The 19,643-nt window shown below is 48.6% G+C and overlaps 1 protein-coding gene across 5 annotated transcripts in view; it reads right to left on the bottom strand.

Moving 5' to 3' along the window:
* PDGFRA (platelet derived growth factor receptor alpha) overlaps window positions 1-15,939 on the bottom strand; it is a 43,973-nt gene extending 28,034 nt beyond the window's left edge. The window contains exons 1-6 of one of the 5 annotated variants that reach the window (XM_039845196.1): window positions 15,735-15,939; window positions 6,428-6,488; window positions 4,632-4,946; window positions 3,150-3,410; window positions 1,871-2,001; window positions 87-258 (exon numbers count right to left, since the gene is read on the bottom strand). In XM_039845196.1, coding sequence (XP_039701130.1) covers window positions 87-258; window positions 1,871-2,001; window positions 3,150-3,410; window positions 4,632-4,946; window positions 6,428-6,476 — 928 coding nt within the window. In that variant the 5' untranslated portion in view covers window positions 6,477-6,488; window positions 15,735-15,939. Of the gene's footprint in view, window positions 1-86; window positions 259-1,870; window positions 2,002-3,149; window positions 3,411-4,631; window positions 4,947-6,427; window positions 6,489-11,960; window positions 12,094-12,896; window positions 13,034-14,289; window positions 14,476-14,540; window positions 15,123-15,734 lie in introns of those variants that run through there. The other 4 variants (XM_039845195.1, XM_039845199.1, XM_039845198.1 and 1 more) reach the window with 4 other exon arrangements.
* Between the last annotated feature and the right edge of the window lie 3,704 nt (window positions 15,940-19,643).

Genomic DNA, 19,643 nt, shown 5'->3' with positions numbered 1-19,643 from the left:
ACAGGGAAGAGTTTTCATTAAATATGATTACCGCACAGTGGATCCACGCAGATCGGACGGCTGTCATTTTAGAAAGTAGAATGTACCATGGACAGAAATGGTGACTTTCTTCATTTCTTTGACCTCCCTGGTGGCCTGGCGGGCGGCACATCCGTACTCTCCACTGTCTTTCACTGTGGCCCCAGGGACCCTCAGTGTGTACACCAGCTTGATGAAGGGGACCTTGGTTTCCTCCAGCGTCGTGACGCCTTTGCCCCTCTACAGCAGCAGAGAGAGAAAACGGACTTTAACAAGCTGGCTCCTGGGGACAAACCCACACGTAAACTATGGACTGTGAGTGACAATGCTGTGACAACACAGGTTCATCGATTGTAACAACTGTGCTACCCTGGGGGGGTGGCGATAATGGGGAGGCTGTGCACGTGTGGCAGCATGGAAATCTCGATACATGCCACCCAATTTTGCTGTGAACCTAAACTGCTCTAAAAAATAGAATGTGATTTAAAAAAAAATTTAAGCTAGCTCCTTAGAAAATCATGTTTTAAAAGGACATTTAACGACATAGTAAGGTGTTTGTGCTATATTGCCAAAGGAGAAAGGACATAAAGTACTATTTAAAGTATAATACCTATTAATTATTGAACATTTATCTATGTATACAAAGTATCTAAAGGATTTATCTCCCTAAAATATTAACAGTAATGCTCTGGGAAGTGGCTTTTCCTGTTTCTGTGTATTTTGTAAAGTTTCAATAATACACCTGCATTACTTTTATTACCAGAAAAAAAATCGATTATATATACTTTTATATTTTTGGACCAAATACCATGTACTTTGGTTTGGGGGAAAAATACCTTCCTATAATAAATAAAAATAAATTTTGTTTTAAGGATTAAAGGCAACCAACTACGAAGAGAAAAAACAACTAGCTTCATATTTCAGGGAAGATGTACACCTACTGGACTATGCATGAGGCTTATAAGGCAATATGTCAAAGTGCCTAACTTCCAGTCAGATGCCCCAGAGAGAAAGGAAGAGCATCGGCAAAGCTATCAAATGCCAAAAAGAGCAGAAAGCAGACATTTGTATATCAGGAGTAACAGGAAAAATATATAGATGTTTTTTGTCTTCCCTGAGGCTGCTATGCTAAGCACTGTTAATCATTTCTGCATTGGACTGTCACCACCTTTTATATTCAGTTCTCTCACACACTTAACCACAATGCACTAGCATAAGCGAAACACTGTGTATAAATTCCCAGTGACCAGAAGTGGCACAGAGGTCCCCCTTCCCCACTTCCAACTCCACCTCTCCCTTCCTCTTCCTTTTGTGCATGGGCTGGCTTCTAGCAGACTGCTTGGGATTTAGCAAACATCACTAAATCTTTGCTGAATGAGTCAAGTGATGCCTGTTCACTGAAAGTGAGCCATGCAAAGACAGACCAGGCAGGTAGGAGGCAGAACAGTGTCCTGGGTGGCGGGCAACAAAGCAGAAATGGAAGGGAGGCAGGCGATCAACATTATCAGATGCCTCAAAACCCAAAGGCCTGGGAACCAAGAAATAAGAATTAATGACTGTCTCGGAAATTAGCATTCATTTTTTGCTTTTCTAATTTTTTAGTTGTTATCTTGCAACCATAGACTCCTCCTATTTCTTTCTGACTTATGAACAAGAAGTCTCAGTGTACCATCCTGATACATGCTGAACGTCCTGGTCCAGCTATCGTCATCTCAAACTCTCCCACTGCTCAAAGAGCCATAAAGTCATCTAGCCAAATGTGTCCATTGTGGAGATGGGAAGATGAGGTGACAGGTCTCCTGTGCTCTGCTGTGCCCTGCTCCATACTGCCGGGAGCCTTGAGGGTACCTACCACTTCTCCAGGATAAGTCCACTGAAGGTCAACCACCTCGTTGTTAAAGACGGCACAGGTGACCACAACCGTTTCTCCTGACTTATACACAGTTTTAGGAGCTTCCATTTCTAGATCAAGTTCTGATGTTGCTATTTGAAAAAAGAACAAACACAAGGACCTAAATATCCATGGTATAATTGAGATCCTATAAGGTTTGGGTGTTTGTTTGTTTTTTTAAGAAAACCTTGAAAAGCAATTTGAAAATCACTTTGATCAAAACAAAATTTTCTGTACTCTTTGTATTTTTCAAGAGCTATTTTGTAAATAGATGATGTATTTCTCCATTGAAAACACAATTTTAAACAACAACAACAACAACACAATCCCCCTCAAAAAAAAATTTTTTTTTAAATCTCCAAAGCTCTGATTTTGAGTTGGCATACATAATATGGCAGATAGCTATAATACAAAATAACATACGCACCTATTTAGACAGGGTAAAAATAGTGAAAATAAATTCCAATTAAACAGAACACTCCATTCCTGAACATGTGTGACGGCAGACTTTTGCAATCACTTTTCTTGACATATTTATTCATTTAATCAACCAACCTTTACTGACCAGACTCCTCTAGGCACTTAGCTCCCACCCATCATTCGTTCTCCTCTTCTTTCCCACTCTGCTCCCCAAATATTCTCAGCACTTTTCCAGAACCTAGCACAGTGCCTGGCATAAAACAAGCCCTTGATAAGAGTAAAATGGCACATTTTTGCTGCTGCCATACCTACATGTAAGTGTGCAAGAAATCATTGACCCAAACATGTATTACACTTTCCCACTCTCATTAACCACTCACGTCAAAGGGATGAAGTCTGTGGCAATAAGCTTTTCTCAAAATCAAAATCACTTTTCTTTAGTTACTAAAATTAATGTAGGCATTCACCCCACCCCCCAGGTGTGTGTTTGTTTTTAGGGCCTCTGTAGTCAGGAATGTGGGTAAAACAGTAAGAGGCTTATACAATAAAAGAATTCCTTACAGTATTTCGAAGTGAACTGATGAAACACGAAATCTCACAGGGGTAAGAAAGCTTTTACCTTCAGGAAGGCTAAGCTTCGTATTATTATAGCCGCAGAGGTCAGCCTGACGTTGCATGGGAAACGGGGGGCACTAAATCCCCACAGCAGAATCCAGGCTCTCCATCACTGGGGATGATGATTTTGTTTTAAAATTCTATATGCCTCTGATGACTTTGCCTGGAACTCTTATTTAAAGATGTAGATAGAGGGTACACGTACCTTTTAAAGCATAAACATTAAATGGAATGGTCTGGAACTTCCTCCCTCTGACGGTGGCCTCGCAGATATAGAGCCCAACGGTGAAGGTTCCATTAAAGCCCTGTCTGCTGTCATAGGAGGCGAGGACCACCCCATCACTGCCGAGTAAAGTTACCGGAGTATCGGGGTCGGTTGTTCTACAAGGTATGATGGCAAAGTCATCGTCTTCCACGATGACTAAATAATCTGTCATTCCCAGAGGTACAAAGGCTACATCTGGGTCTGTGTTTTAAAAATGAAAGGCAGGCATATTAGGTATTGATTTCACCTTTACACATATATGCAAAAAAATTTATCCCATTGGCATTAATCTCATTAGGTACGAATTTTACCTTGTCCAGAAGCTGTCGCCCCACTGGCCTTAGTCATTATAATAGCTACAAGATGACTTTAAACTATGAACAATGTCAGTATGTCCATACCCTAATAGAATATGCTGATGATGCATATAAATATTAGCCAGGAATTAAAATTAAAATTTAAACAACTACTAAAAACTGGAAAATAATCAAATCTGTTCAAAATAAGAAAAAATATTTAGTTTTTAAAGTAGGAAATGCTTTTTAAAATTCCTATCCCCTGTAGTCAGCTCATGGCTAAGCCTAGTCAATCAGGATGGCTGCTGTGAGAAAGCACCACACATTCCTCCAACTGCAGGGCCTCTGAAACCCACAACCCAAAGCCACACCTCCTTCAGCCAGCGACTGTGTCAAACCAGGGGTCTGTAGGCTGGAGGACTCCTGGACCTTCCTTAGAGGCTAAGATTCTACCTTCTTTCCTTCAATCCTTCACTTAGGGGCACACTTGCCATGCAGCCAGATAGCTCTCCCGGCCTCTGCTGGATCCCTCCCCACTTTTTCTCAGAGGCCTCTCCCATAATAAAATCCTTGCTTGCATGCTTAATCCTATCTTACTTCTGTCTTGGTATCTGCTTCTCAGAGGACAACAGATAACATCATTACTGTGGGTTTTGCCCCTAAATTCTAATTTAAAAAAAAAAAAAATCCCTTCGAATTCATCAAGAGTAGATATATGTTTTATCGAATTTGAAAAAATAGCAGTTATTTGTCAACTGTTGAACTATAAGCAATTAGGCCTACCCAGCACTTAGCATGATGCCTGACACACGGGAAATGCACAGTAAGTATTCGTGGAACTTGACTGAACTGAACAGAAATGAATACATTTCAGATTTTTTTTTTCATAATACCAATAAAGAATGCCACAATAAAAATTATTTTCAAAACAATATAGTTCCAAAAGTGAATATTTCTTGACAATGACATTACAAATGATCTCAGCTTCGTTCTGTGCATTCTCCTGAATTTTCCTAATTTTCTGCAATAAACATTTATTACTTTTATATTTTTTAAAATCTCTAATGAGGCACACGGAGGAGTCAGGACAATGGCAAGGTTGGTCCAGGGGACCCATGCGGCTCACCTGGCACGTAGATGTAAATGCGCCGACCTTCAATCTCATTTTCTTCTGTCTGCGTGTGGTTGTAATAGCAAGTGTACAGCCCCGTGTGGGCTGCCGAGGCATTGACCACTTCCAGCACGGTCACAAAAAGGCCACTGTTGTTCTCCTCATTTCTGATTTCTACGTTGGAGTTCTCGTCAAACAAGGGGTACTGCCAGCTCACTTCGCTCTCCCCAAAGCATCTCAGAGAAAAGGATGAATTCAGCTGCACAACCTTTTCATTTTCGTTTGGGAGGATAGAGGGTAATGAAAGCTGGCAGAGGATTAGGCTCGGCCCTGTGAAAGAGAACAGGCTCTGAATAGGATGCAGTCAGAAGGGACGGCCTCACTCAGAGAACCGAGAGAAGCAACAGTAGCTGCTTATATGAACAATGACCATTTCTACACGAAAATCCGTTAGCCTGGATGCCCATGAAAGGCCCCCCATTATGACAGCCACCGCATCTGCTGAGAGCAGCAAATGCTCCAGAGGCTTCAATAGCTGCACCAAGCCCCCAGACTCACCCCCCAGACACTTAGACGGATAGAGGACACCTCATTCCAATTCCATATTTCAGATTCTTATGTGTTACCATAAAATATCCCAAGATGGCATATGCTCAAGCACATGTGGGTTCTTTATCGCCCACACTCCCAGCGGAGGTTTCCCTTGGTAAGAGAGAAGATGAGCACGGGGCGGGGAGACTGACTGAACAAGCACATAGCAGGTCTGTGCTCGAGAACTGCACTGCTTCTCTTTCTTACATTCTGACATGCCTTCTCTAGTGATTCCCAGAAACCAAAGCAGGGCGATGTGGATTTTCAGTCAAAAATAAGAATAAGTAACTCAAAAGTGAAAAATCTAAGTTTATCTTAGAACTTAAATTTTCAGTCTCATGTCCCCTGCCTATAAAACTGATGGCAGAGATATTATGACTTAATATGGACTCTTAACCGCCCACGAAGCCCAATGTGGGGTCTACCCATTTTCAATATGTGCCCGCTGTGATTCCTGCAGCTCGTGAAGATGGACATTGGAAGCACATCTGGGTCACCTATTGCCCCGTAGATGGCATCAGTTAGTGGAATTTAGAACTACTATATCACTGATCTTGCTCAATTCTACTTTATCCGTATATATAGGACCTAAAGACACCAATAAGCTTACGTTAATTCCTCAGACTAGGAAAACATTGGTTTCATGGTAAACATCTGCAATGCATAAATATCTGGATGATAACTTAGAAAAGTCTAATAAATATTTCAACAAATAGCTCCAACGGCATCCTCCTGGCGGGAAAGTTAGCAAGATTCCCAAGAGTCAAATATTCTATTAGATTCCCAGGGAAAAGGTGGTGCTAAGAGTTTCCAGCAATTTAAGCACCTTCCACTTAAGACAGGTATGATTTTTCTGGACACAAATTTTCCATTATTAATTTTTTTGAACATTCTTAAATTTCTCTGATCCACCTTGACTGGAAACCCATGTCCCAGGAGGAGGAGGAGGAGGACAGTGGGTAAATTTAGACTAACAACATTTCAATACTAGCATTGACATATACTAAATTGCCCCCGAAGAATATTCTTTTTGAAATGGAATTAGTGCAAAGGGAACTGAAGGTCTGTGGTCACTTTAGATAACGTCCTATAATTTTCTACTTCTCTCCACTCTTTTGGACTATTTGTACAGAGTACAGCTAATACACCCCAGAACACGTAACTCAGGAAACAAGACTTCCCCCAGGGATAACGAACTTGGAGAAGACAGGGGTCCATACCTGCAAGGAGACAGCCTAAGACCAGGAGTGCGGGATGGGAAGTCCCCATAGCTCTGGAAAACTGAAAAAGTCAAAAGTCAAACAGAAATGGTGTTAGCCTTTAGAAGTAACCCATGAGCCTAGTTCTCTTTGTGCTTTGAGCTATGGAAAATGACAATAACATCATTTTAGTCAAAAACATCCCAGTTGAAGATTCACAATTGAAATGGTAAGAAGCTTAAGAAAAAAAAGAATCAAATAACCTGACAGGGCCCCAAGATCATGGCAGGAGCTATCTGAATCTGAAACCCTTGACTGCGTGCAGTTTTCAAATTCCGAACTGTCTCGCTTTATTGCCTTGGAATGTGTCTAACAAGATAGGAGAATCGTTCCTTTTAAACTATTTCAATTAAAAACATGAAAAACAAAAAAGTAAACAGATGTATTTACTCAACTTTCAAACTTGAGCTGTTTTCACTCAAAATGAGTTCCCAGTTGCTTTGTGTCATTACAGAAAGCACATGAACGTCACCTCCTCTGCAATCTCTGGAAAAGACGTTTGGCTAGAACAAATATCTCATTCTTTAAGAGCCATTCAATTCTAGACTTTTTGAAAATCTCACTAACCAACATCGCTTAGAGGATAATGTCAGTCTGTGATACAGAGGCCGTAGCAGGCTCAGACCTGAGCTCCCAGCTCTCATCCTCATAGGACCTACCACACTCACGATCAAGCTAAGAAAGGGGCAAAAGCCCAGAGCACAGGTGTGGAAGGGGGAGCAGTGAAGAAGGAAGAGGAAATAGGAGAGAAAAGTGTAACTAAATCCCCGGTCTTGCGAGATGCGGTAGTCCACAGGATAAAATTCCATAGAGACTGATGATTCATTTTCACATTAAGGTAATAACAGTACCTACAGAAACCAAGCTCTGGACTCTGATTTGCTTCAACAAAATCTGAAGAATGTAAAAGAAGTAGAGAGATTGAAATTGAATGTCCATAATACACAAGCAAGGAAAGCAGTGGGCAAAAAGGAGGGAAGAAAATTAAGGAACAGAAAAAAATAGAGAGGGGCCCAGGTCACCCTGTGATAAAAGCAGGGAATAGTCTATTTTGGTCAACTCTCTGAAAAGACTCGTTTTCTTGATCTTTCTCTTCATGTGCACCCCCACTCACTTTATTGTATCTCCCCCTGCACTTCCCACATGAGGTCACCAAAGGCAATGAAAAGGAACTGTAGACAGGCCCGTGACATTGCAGGACTTGATTTGTTCCATCACTAAGATGTGTGCACACGATTCCTGAATAAAGGAGAAATTCAATCTCTGTCTATTTAGCTCTAATTGTTTGTTTTTGGTTTGTCGTGGGGGTTTGTTGTTGGAAAATACCCAATAGGTAATAGCTTAGTAGTTTTTGTTGGTGCTTGACGATGAATTTTTGCTTTAAAGTAGCAAGGTGATCTACTTGCAGAAATCAGATTTCTGCTTCACTAATTCTACCAGAAAAATGGAGGAGGATGAAATGCTGGTAATGGAAAACAGTGTAGTTGGACAGAAAAAAAAAATGTTCATTGTTTTCTGCAAAGCAGGAATGAGAAACCAATTTTTACTAAGCCAAAGTTCTCACGTATATGCTGTACTTGTTTATAACCCTGTGACATACTTGATTTTAAGAAGTGGCAGTTGAGGCTCAGAGGTTTGGTGACAAAGCCAGGATTCTAACACAAAGTCTGTGTGATGCAAAAACCATGCTCTCTCCAATCCACCATATGGGTCTCTCTCAAGGGAAGGTCACAGTTTCAGCCTTATGTGTCTCCACCCCCCACCTTCACCTCCTCCCCCGCCCCCAACAATTTCCTAATGCAAATTAGGGCCCTGCTTTTCCTCTCTGCTCACCGCCATGAGAGAAGCACAATTGCAGTGCTGTGAACCCAAATGCAATTTGCACAATGCTGGCTGACTGACGGCTTCTGAAGATCCTGGCATGTGCCCGGGGACGTAGGATTTCCACTTTGCTGTGGTGACGGGCACAGCGGGCCCCAGAGCCATGATGGCCAGCCTGATTTACCTCAATTAGCAGTAAGGGCTTGTGTGTTTGTACATATAAATATCAGCCTCCCACTGATAATCCACTTAGCGAGCTTCAAAGGAGCTCTCCAGAGCCAGCTTGCTGTCTTGGGTTTTATCACATTTATATCCTGTATTTCTGTAGCAGGGCTTGCCAACAAAGCATCTTTAAAGCATTCCCCAGCTTAAGAGAGGGAGGGACTTGCTGCTTCTACAGGGCAGGCTCTGAGCAGCGTATTGCCCTGGCCAGGCCCCACCAGATTTCCTTCTGTGCATCCATATACTGTGGATCTTCTGCCAGGTAGGATACTTACTGACATACAAAGTGGGCAATGAAAACAGAGCCTAGGAAGGAGTGATTATGATGTGCATACTGAGAATCAACATGTGTTTGCTTCACATTTCAAACTCCTTCTCAGATAAGAGTAGTTCCCTGGTTAGAAATTCAGGTGGATTTGTGAAGTTTTCTGTCATTACTCATTTATAACTCAGACAATTTACTCGTGAATAATTTCAGAGTGTTTGCCATATTGGCAGATAATGAAAAACGACCAGAATGGAGGCTCCTCTGCCTAGTGGCCCTGTAGTGAGACTCTAGATGTCTTGCTACTTCCTGCACTTTTCTACCCTGGGAAAAACACCCATCCTTAATCAGTAACCCCTCTCCTGAAGCTCATCCAGAAGTCAGATGTGCACGTATAAGTAACTAACATTACATATTCAGAGAAACATAGCACATTATGAGTCAGCAAGAACAAATCATTATGCAAGGAGGAACAACAGATTTCATCCAAAGCTTTTTTAAAAAATCATAATCATTTCTCTCATGCCAACTATGTGTTGGACTTCCATCTCAATCCTCTCTAATCATAACCCAAAAACTTTTGCCACGAGTTAAGAAACAAACAAGAGATCCTTGACATGTCCAGTTTCAGGCGAGTGACTTGTGATCCTCCTTCGCCACCTCCATTCTCTTTCCTTCTCATTCCTTCTCTCAGAAGACATGATGGAAATTGCCTAGGCTCTGATTCCATATGACACTTAGTTCACCTCTCTGAACCTCAGTTTCTTCTTCTGTAAACTGTAACTAATCACACCTGACTTGCCAGCTTGCCTTATTACATTATTATAAAGATTTAAATATATAGTTTAATTGAAAGTGCTTTGAAAACCACAGCTATCGGTTTTCACATTGACTCTTTCTGCAGACTCCTCAGATGTTTTAGGTGAGGGACACACCAGAGTGGCTACTTCATTTTCTCCTTCCTGAGAAAGTCAGGCCCCAAAGGTTATATGACTTGCCTTGCCCGCATCATCTGCCTAGGGGAGAAGCTGATCTGAACTCAGACTCAGCCCGGCCTGGTGTAGCTATCAAGACTATTTTAAGTCGATCCAATAAACAGTCATGTAAACAGAGAAACAAATCTGCGGTCATAATTCTTTCTCTTTAACAGGATGCCATCTCCTTCTCACAAAAAGAAGGAAAGAGCCATTGAGTGTGACTCCAACCAAAGGCGATATGCTAAGCTAGAGAGTAAACAGCAATGCGAGGGTCCTATTTCCAGAAGTAAGCATTATTCTCATAAAGCCACAGAGCTAGCTTCTCGGTCACCAACTGCACAACGCACCCACTGCAGAGCCACTGAATATTGAATTTCACCCCACCCTGGCATGATTAAAGGCCACAGGAGACTCTCTCACAGTCCCAAAAGCCACTGACGACTTAAAGATTCAGATTTCCGAGGTTTAGTTAATTTCAGCCCTCCTAAGTTAATTCTAACTGTGAAAATTACATATCTTGTTTTTTCCCTGTGACAAATGTTCTACTCAGTCTCATAACTTCAGCCCAGGCAATCCAAGTGCTGGTCTACACTGGTGGCAACTTCACAGAGGGTGTATTGGCCAGGATCTATACCTCACCAGAGCCTGCTTTGTTGTTTTGATCTCCCTGAGCTCCAGTAGACATTCCAGTGATGGGTGAGGGCTGGAGTATTTTTACATCGAAGCATTTTATGGGACAATCTGAGCTCATAAACCTTTCTGCTCTCCCTGCACCAGATACTTAACCATGATAGACTAACATGACACTTCCTTTTGATTGTCACCAAACCTGTGGGATGACCTTAGATGTAGCAGCCTGTAATAGTACACTTGAGCTGGAGAGCACCAAGCCCCGGACACTAGGGCTTCACTTATAAAGGGAAATGCAAATTCTGCTCTGATGATCACATGTGGGAGGTCAGCATTTTGCTTATGACACAAATACCAAAGATTAACAACTAAATCAAAAAATTACACCAAGGTCTACAAAATAAATACTGCCTGCCCAATGACTCTTGCAGCTTTATAGGAAAAGAAAAGCAATCATCATCTTTCACTTGCTCCTACGCGGCCAAAAATGCATCTTCCTCGTGCCACGACTTGATTAGAATCCTCGCAAAGCCCATTCCCCGCAGAGGGTCGCTGCAGTTCTCGAGTGTAGCCAGCAGATGGCAGTGTTGTTCCAAGGACGTGCGTCCAGGGGTTCGTCGCAGACGCCTCTGTAAATTCTGAGCTAAAATGTCCCAAATCTTAACTTCCAATCTCTTCCTTTCTTGGGTTGTACTTTTAGGTTTCGTGGTAACCTCAGTTCAAAGCCTGTAGGCTGGAAGCAGGAATAGGGAAACTTCTGCTGAAAATGGTTAACTCTCCGTGGCGCCCCAGGAGAATTCAGTGGACCGGCACCATCACCATCACCACTGCAGGAGGGGGCAGTAGGGCCAGGGGAAACAGGAAAATGACGCCATCCCAGGCCGCAAAAGTTTAGCAGGAAAAGTCACTCGAGAGAAGGCTGGGTGGTTCAGGGTTTTGCTTAGGCAACGCTCTTTCCACCTCGGAGTTTCCGCCCACTCGGGGAGGTATACCACTTGGGCCGTACTGGGTGCGGGTGGCGACGCGGTTACCGGCCTCGCGCTGCCCAATCTGTTCGCGTGCCATTATCACCCCCTCGTTATCCTGCTCAGCCCGGGCCGCGACGGCCGCGCACCCGGGGATCGCGGGCTGATTGGAAACGACTGTTCCCGTTGCACAATGACGCGGGGTAGTAAAACAAACAAACAGCAACAGGCCGGCTGCGCGGCAGGGGAACTTGCGAGGGGCTGAAAAACAAAAGTCGGCGACTACTTCCCCTACAGTGCCCGGGACCCTTTAACCTCCGCCTTCCTCCGCTTCCCCCACATTTGATTATTACGACGCCCCACCCTTATCCCTAAACCAGGGACCGCCACCCCCTCCCGCCCGCCCAGCGCCTCCCAGGCCCACCCAGTGCCTGCGAGACTTCAATTCGAAGCCTCCAGAAGGGGGAGAGGCGACCAGGTTAGCCTTTCTGGCGCCCCGTTGGTCTCAGCTGGGCGCTGAGACGCTGCGGCGGCGCGGACCGCCGGAGGCTGACGGAAAAGGGGATTGCGCTCCGGGGACCCGCCAGAGGGCGCAGCAGCCCCGCAAATCTTACCCGCTGGCTTGCTCGCTCTCCCGTCCGCAGCTCAGGCTCCGGGTCCCCGACAGCGCGGCCGGGACCGCGGTTCGCCCACCTTCTCCCGGGAGAGTCTGCGCTGACACTTTCCTGCCCCTGCCCCGCCACACCCACTCGTACACGGGGCGGGCTGCTCCCCCTTCCACCGCCTCCACGCCCTCCGCGGCTCGGTCACCCTGGGGGTGGTGGCGACGACCTCCGGCTCCCGGGTTGTGCGCCCGCGCCCTCCGCGCTCCCGGCCTCAGCGCTGCAGCGGCCGCTGCGCCCCAGGCACGACGCTTGGCGTTTGCATTGTTTTCGGTCGAGACCTGAGAGGGGGCCGGACCGGGTGGAGGGAGAGGGGCTGGGCGGGGTGGAGGGAGAGGGACCGGGGGTTTAGAGTTACAGTCGCCCGCCAGCGCCTCCTATGGGCCCGAAAGCGACACGGCCACGGCCAGCTGCTCGCGGAGAAGGCTCCCCGAGCCGAGACTGCGCCCCCTCCGCTTTTAAGAAGCGGGCGGACCTCCCCCATCACCCCCTTTGCCCGACGCTCGCCTTTGCCGCGGCAGCACAGTGCACACTTGCATTCGCCTGCACCTTTCGCTCCCTTGCGCGGGGAAGGGGGCCTGAAGTAGGAAGGGAAGAAAGCGCCCCAAGTCCGAGGTCTTCTTTATCCTCTTCATTCTACTTTTCTAACCGATCCCTGGCTCACTGTTCAGTTCTAAACAAAAGGAAATGCCGCTGAGCCACTTTAGCAAAAGACTAGCAAGCACTGGCTGAGCCCGGACTAGAGAGCAGTGAGCAAAAGCAATTTGCCCCCGACCCTTGCATTACGCGCGGGGGGCTAGCCCTCAAGACCTCTCCGTCGCCCCCTTGACGGCTGATGCTGCGCATAGACCCCGCAAAAGCGGACGTGAGGGACACTGAGAGCCGCACCTTTCAGTCACCGAGCAGGCTTTTAGCTCTTTCCCCAGAATTGTCACGTTCCCATCAGCAACACGAAATCCTGAAGCAGCTTCACAGTGGCCAGAGAGAGTCCTACTAGCTGAGGTTTGCAGTAAGGCGCGGGCCACCACGTCCCCGGGACGCGTCGCAGCGCTGCGCGCCGCCCATGGCCCATCCCCAGGCGCAAAACGGGTCCGCCTCGGCGCCAGACGCGTTTGCAGCTGGAAAGCCCGGCCTGATGCCCCTCCCCCTTCACCCTTCCTTAGCCCGCGCCCCTGTAGCAAAGCTGACTTGGGCTCCAGAGGCGGGAGCCGAAGCTCTACTTCGAACCCCCCTTGGTCTATCTAAGGCTAGTGCAAGGGCCGAAGATCAGCTACGGGTTCTTTCCCGGTATCTCCCCCCACCTCCTTCTTCTTCTGCCTTCCCCCTCGCTCTCAGGACTCCCATCCTGGAGTCTAGCTACTCTTGGGTCAAACCAAAAGCAAGACTGTGCAAGAGCCCCGGAACAGGGACTGACCAGAGCGTCAAGGCAAGGCTGGTCTTGTCCTCACCTGTCGGGGAGCTGAAGAAGGTCCCCTTTATGGTGAGGATTGTGAAAAAGAGGAAACCGAGGGGAGGAGGGGGAGGAGAGAGAGAGAAGGATGCAAAGCAGCAGCACCAGAGTCCCAGTGGGTCAGACGGCGGGGATGGGGGTGGGCGTAAAAACCAGAGCAAGCGCGGCAGCAGATGAGGTGCGCCTACCCTGGGCGTCCCTTCCTCCCCTCCAGCGGCCCCGGGGCCCGCTGGGCTCTGGAGTGTTAGTCTGGGGAGCTATGCGGCTGACTGTCATGTCTGTTTGCCCTGGATGCCTCTCCCTGTTCTAAAAAGCTGCCTAGTTCTGGTCGGGAGCGACTGCGGCGAGGCTAGGCGAGACGGTCCAAAAGGTTGAGCAATTCGGCTGCGAAGCCAAAAAGCCATTTCCCACACCGCCCAGCCCCGGGCTTTTCCAGGCAGCTCGGCCAGGCACGGGGCAATCCGGACCTGATAAGGGCCATCCACGCTCCCTCTCCAGCCCTGGTTTGCCTCTCACTCTCGGAGATGAGTGGCAAGTTCTTCCAGGCAGTTTCTGTACATCCTGGGATCTTAGCAGGTCTGGGGAGGCAAAGTGCGGGATGGGCGCTCTGGCTGCGGGAGAGATAGCCAGCCGTTCCCGGCTGAGACGCTTGACCAGGCCATTGGCAGCTCCACACCTGGCCAGGGAGTCTGGCCCCCTCCAGCAGGCAGCCGTACTCAGATCGAGCTGGCCGCGACCACCCCTTCCGAACAGAACCGCTGATCCCAGTTGTTTCTGAGCCAAGTGGACGCCGCCCGCTCCCCTTGCGCTGCCGGGAGAAGTTAATCTCACTTGTAAACGCCGATTTCCTTGGAGCTAGACGGCGGAGGAAGGAGGGATGAGAGGAGACCACTCCGCAGGGGGCAAGGAGGCTGGCTCTGGGAGCGGAATAGAAACTGGAGGAACTGGAGAAGATGAAGGAGCGCCCAGCTAGTGCAGGGGGCGAGTGCCACAAATTCCTGAGCGGAAAGGGGCATACGAGGGAGGTCCAGGGCTCAGGGCCCAGAGGAAGATGAGGGTTGTTGGCCTCCCTCTAGTCTTACCTGGAACCAAGTTTCCCCGTTCCAAGTCATCCCTAATTTCCTCACACGAAGTTCAGCACTTTTCTGGCGACCTTCCCTCTTTCCTTCCAGCGGCCGGGACTGGGCAGCAGCAGAGCCCCTGGCTTCGCAGGAACGAGTCCACCCAGGAAGGAGGCGAGCATAGACGAGTAGGGGTGAGGAACCCAGCGCACAATGCGGGCCCCTTGGAGCGCAGTTCGAAATTCCTCAAATCCCAGTTGCTGGAATACGAGGCGACGACGACTTCTTCACTCGGAGCCAAATGTGTTTGTCATTACTCCAGACCTCTTGCCCGCCCCCCTGCGCCGCCGTCACCCCCGCGCTAGGGCGCGCAACCCGAGCTCACTGCGGGGCTGGCGCCCGCTTTCTCTCGCACTTCACTGATCCCACGAACAGCTGGGGAGCTCGCCAAACCCTGGCCCAAGTCCCCAAGTCTGCACCCCCTCTACTGGTCTTGTAGCCGACACGGTTGTGCTGAGTCTGGCCCCGGCTCGCACCCGGCTCAGCGCCGTCCAGTAATTACGCGCCCTGGGCGGGCGCCTTGTGCACCCGGCCGGCACCCAAGATCCGGCCTCCTCCAGCCGAGCCCTTCACACCTCCCCTCCCAGCAACCCCTCCAGCACCCCACCCCGCGCTCTTCTCTCCCTCCTACCCCGGTGCTCCAGCCGCACTCCACGCCACCGCTGCAGCGTTGTCCCGCCAAACCGCGAGCGAGGAATGAAAATACTCATTAAAAACCTGTCGCCTTCCAGGACCCACTGCCAAAAAGAGGGCAAACACCTCTGCCCCCACTCCCAGTACTACTTGGTGTTCGTCCCGGGATACAGTAATACCACCCCCAACCCAAAAAGAAACCTCAAAAATGTAAGCCTAAACAATTTCTTTGGGAGGCCATAGAGTTGTTAGAAAAACACTGCTTTTAAAAATAGGTCTGGAAATGTGTTTTTTTAAATCTCTAGACTTTCGAACTCTACGACTATCTTCCCTCCAAGCGAAGTGTATTCAAAATAAATTACTCTCTGGACACACAACTGGAATTCAACTCCAATTTTGTTATTTTTGTTTTGTTTTGTTTCTCATCGCTCAAAGTTTGAGTGAAGTTACTTCACTTCTAGCCCAAACGGCCTGACAGAGACTTCTCTTAGAAATAAAAATCTTTTTTTTCTTCTCCCTTACCTTCTCCTATGTCAATTCGCAATGAAAATCCTACATGTGGAGTAAAAAGTGTGTCCACGGCCTCCGGTCCTCCCCTGTAGTCCCCTCCTCTGTTTCTCTCCCTCTAGTTCCAACTGTAATCGGCTCAAAAACCGCGTTTTGTAATTGATTCAATGTTATAGTCCATCCTTCTAAAACTAATCATTTGCTCTAAGTAAATAGCTGTCAGGAAATGAAGCCCCCCCCCTTGGCCTCTTCAAAATAAAAGTTTCCTCTAACTCTGCACTCTATTTGGGATACAAGCTTCTGGCCATGCTGCCTTACCAATCAGGGGTCTGGGTCTCAACCCCAGACTTCGACAACTGGCGGGGTAAGGGGGGCGGGGAGAAGCCAGACCAGATGGGTGGGGGTGGTGGAAGGGGAGGTACATGCTCTGACGGGAAAGAGGTTCGTGAAAATGCAAACTGCCCATCATTTTTAGAATGAGTTTGCCTCCTGATTGGGGGCAGGGGGGGAGGAATCATTTCCCTACTGCTATATTGCTTAGTGTTCTTCTCATCGAAAGGAATAAAAAGAACATGTAAAATCGTAGTTAATGCCCTGAGAGAATATAAACCTAGAATCGAGAAGTGTCCCTTCTGTAGAAATTCCCAGCCAAACTAGAGATAGGGCCCTCGGGAGAAGTCTCCAAGGGGTTGCGTCGTTTTGAACCTGGGGTCTTTTAGGGAAGTGCCGTGTAGTTGCTAATCCTTTAATGGGATTAGACAAACTGTTGAGTCCAATATGAAGATGGTGGGGGGTTTGTTTTGTTTTTGAAAACGGGTTTGAAAGAGGGTACAAAGAATCGAGGGTCTGCGGAGGTATGGAACGTTCTCCTACAGAACGACCTTTACTCCCTTGGAGCCACTTATCTTGTCATGCCTTTGTTTTCGGGGTTATCTGGGCGAGGTTCCCTGGTTTCTATCACGTACACAAAAAGGCTTAAGCTTGGGCGTTTGGGGAATCGTCTATGACAAGCCCTCCATCTCCACATTCAGGGGGAGGGTGCATTTTGACCCTCCCCGCTCTCCCTCCGGCTGCGTGAGTCAGACTCTTCCAATGCGCTGCGGTTGAGAGCGGAGCCCCAAACCCTATTCCCAAGGCGCGAGGGCAGACTGTGCCGGGAGAGAACAATCCTGCAAACTAAGGAAAGGGGGCGCTGACGCTCCAGGAACCAGACCCAGGCGGAGTGGGGCTTCCAAGAGAGAGCGGGGGAGGGGAGCGCGTTCTCCTCCCCGCCTTCTCTAATTTTGAATTCTCTTGTTGGGTTCCGGGGGGTCGTCTTTACTCCCACCCTATCACACATTCTGAGAATGGCCTAGGCGGCCTGATAGAGACTGGAAGGAATGTCTGATAGCCAGCATCTTTCTCCCTCATCAGGAGGGTGGACACGGGACAGCCGGCAGAGGAGAGTCACAGAGTACTTCAAGGGGTGCTGTGCTTAACTGGGACTGGCTCCTGGGGTGCAGGCTCGGGAAGACGCCTGGGGCTGAGCTAGGGGCCCCATTCCCCAGCCCTTCTGCGCGCCTGCCTCTCGTGCATCTTCAATTCGGGTGACTGCACTGCTCACTATTACTTCCACATGTTCCTTCAGGAAATCATTGAAGGCAAATATATGAACAGCCCCTTGTTCGGAATGCTAACAGGATACCGTAATGTTTGTAGATAAGGAACCCGTACTAACGACCCCAAAAATATCCGAGTGCGGAATAGGAGAAAGCGGGTGCTGGCTTTTATGTTATTAAGAAAGACAAGTTGATACCTAGGTTTTTATACCAAATACCCAAGAGGGTAGGAGGCGAGGCAGGAGGGCCTGCTCCGCTACCGGGAGGTGCCAGCCGGGTCGCACCGGGGTCTCATGAACGCAGGACCCCAGCGTTCCCCGCCCACAAATAGTAACTTCACAGTTCATTTCAGAGATGCTTAGTGGGGCCCGAAGAGCCAACGGGGCGGGGGTGTCTTCAGGCCGATACTCCACGCGAGTTTAAAGCAGAGCGAATGGATGAACTAGTGAGCACCCAGTTGTCCTTCTGGTAGTAATTACCTGCCTAATTTGAATGATGCCTTTGTTATGATCATTAACAAACATTTGTTAAAGGTTTCCATGTGTGACATTCCAGAAGGTTTAAAGGCCTGGGGAGCTGATTCCCGGGATAGCACACCGGTGGGGGGTGGCGCAGGGAAACAAATGGTTGGGGGAGGATTTCGCGGAGTCTGGGCCGAGCAAAGATGGAGAAGAGGTCAACATCTGCCTTCCCTGCCGAAGCAAAATAAACGCAGTGGTCAGGAGCAACCTCGGGGCTGGAGGCTCACGGAGAGAGGCGGTTCGTTCCTTAAACCGAGTCCTGCCCGCCGTCCCCACCCTCTCGCCCCTCCCGCAGCTCATAGGCGAGTTTGAATCCTGCCGTCTGCCCTCCGCTGCTGCTCCGAGTCTTCCGGAGAGGTCGGGTCTGAGCTCAGCAGTCGGCCCGGGCGTCGGGGGGAGGTGGGGCGGGTGGGGCCGCGCTCTGCCGTTGTTGTGCTAAGATCCTTCCAGATTGCTCCCGGGTCGCCCGGGGTCCTGGGTGGTCCTGGAGCCGCAACGGGCAAGAAGCGGCGCCGGGCCAAGACAGACTGTGGGATCTTTTCTCCGCTCCCTCGGCTTCTGCCCTGGCCACCCTGGGCGCCCAGGCCGCCCTGTGAGCCCTGAGGAGTGACCTTCGCCGGCCTAGATAGGTGTGCGAAGGTCCCAACCCGCACCCGGGTTTTGTTTTTCAATCTCTTGTGTTTTTTTCCCTGAGATCATCATGGGGTTAAGAATGTCCCCAAAACGGGAGTCTGGGCGGCCACGACCCTCTGGGAAGGAGGCCCAACTCTAGAGCTAAGCTGGGCTGCGGAGTTTGCGGAAAGCGGCGGTCCTGGCGCGGCGTCGAGCGTCTAGACCCGCAGGCGACAAGAAATTGGATGCGAAGGTCTAAAGAGATGTAGTGGAACCAGCTATAAAAAAAAAAAAAAAAAAAAAAAAAAAAGGAGGGCCCCTGCAAACATTTTACAACCAAATCAAAATGGTCACTGAAAACAAAAACAATCTCCCACTGCCCAGCCTCCCGGACTCGTTTTTTTCGGCCCCCGCCCCTCGGTGACCGCGGCTGCGGCCCGGGGAGTCACACCTTCGGCTTTCGTGGGCGTTTCCCACTGAGTTGGCTTTTTGTTTCTTATCCACTCCTCCGTCTGCTGTCAGCTCCACCCCCCAATTCTACTTTCCTCTGAGAATTCCGATCCTTTTGCCTCAGAAAACCTTGAGCTGTAACAGTTACCACAGCCGCTAGTTGTGAAAATCACATGCAAACAAATTTGTGATTTTTTGATGGGGCTGGGGTACAGTTCTAGCTTTCTTGAAAATGAAGGGCCGTTTGGTGGTTTGCCAAAGAAAATGGCGTTAACTGCCCCTTCCTCCACGCCCTTCAATTCCTTACTGAGAGCCGCCTCTCTGGGCCCAGCGAAGGGAACTTCGTGGGGAAGACTCGGAGGAGGCTTGTGGAAATGGCGCACAGATGTGGGGTCCCTGAGGGGATATCGGCGAGAACTCCACTTTTGCCTCGAGTCTGAACTAGCTGAGGCCTGGAAGCTTGTTCCATACCCCTTTATAGCCCAACTCTTGGGGGGGGAAAGTTGAAAGAATTCTCCAAAAGGGTCCCCACTGGCGTGTGTAACTTTGGGAGACATATCTCTTTGAAGGCCTCCTCGCACACGTCCTCTTCTTCTAGTTGCTGGTTGGATCCAAGGGTGCGGCGTCTTTCTGAGTTCCTTGGGGCTTTCTCTCTAGAGATTTGTCTCCAGAGAGAAGTGGAAAGCAGTTCCCTTTGGCTGGTGAGTAGCTGCACCCTGTCCTAGGGTTCCTAACACCGCAGC

The sequence above is a fragment of the Pteropus medius genome, unplaced genomic scaffold (genome assembly GCF_902729225.1).
Source record: "Pteropus medius unplaced genomic scaffold, Ma_sr-lr_union100, whole genome shotgun sequence".
NCBI lineage: Eukaryota > Metazoa > Chordata > Mammalia > Chiroptera > Pteropodidae > Pteropus > Pteropus medius.
The sequence above is the reverse complement of the archived record's forward strand: the minus strand, read 5'-3'. Positions and strand labels throughout refer to the sequence as shown.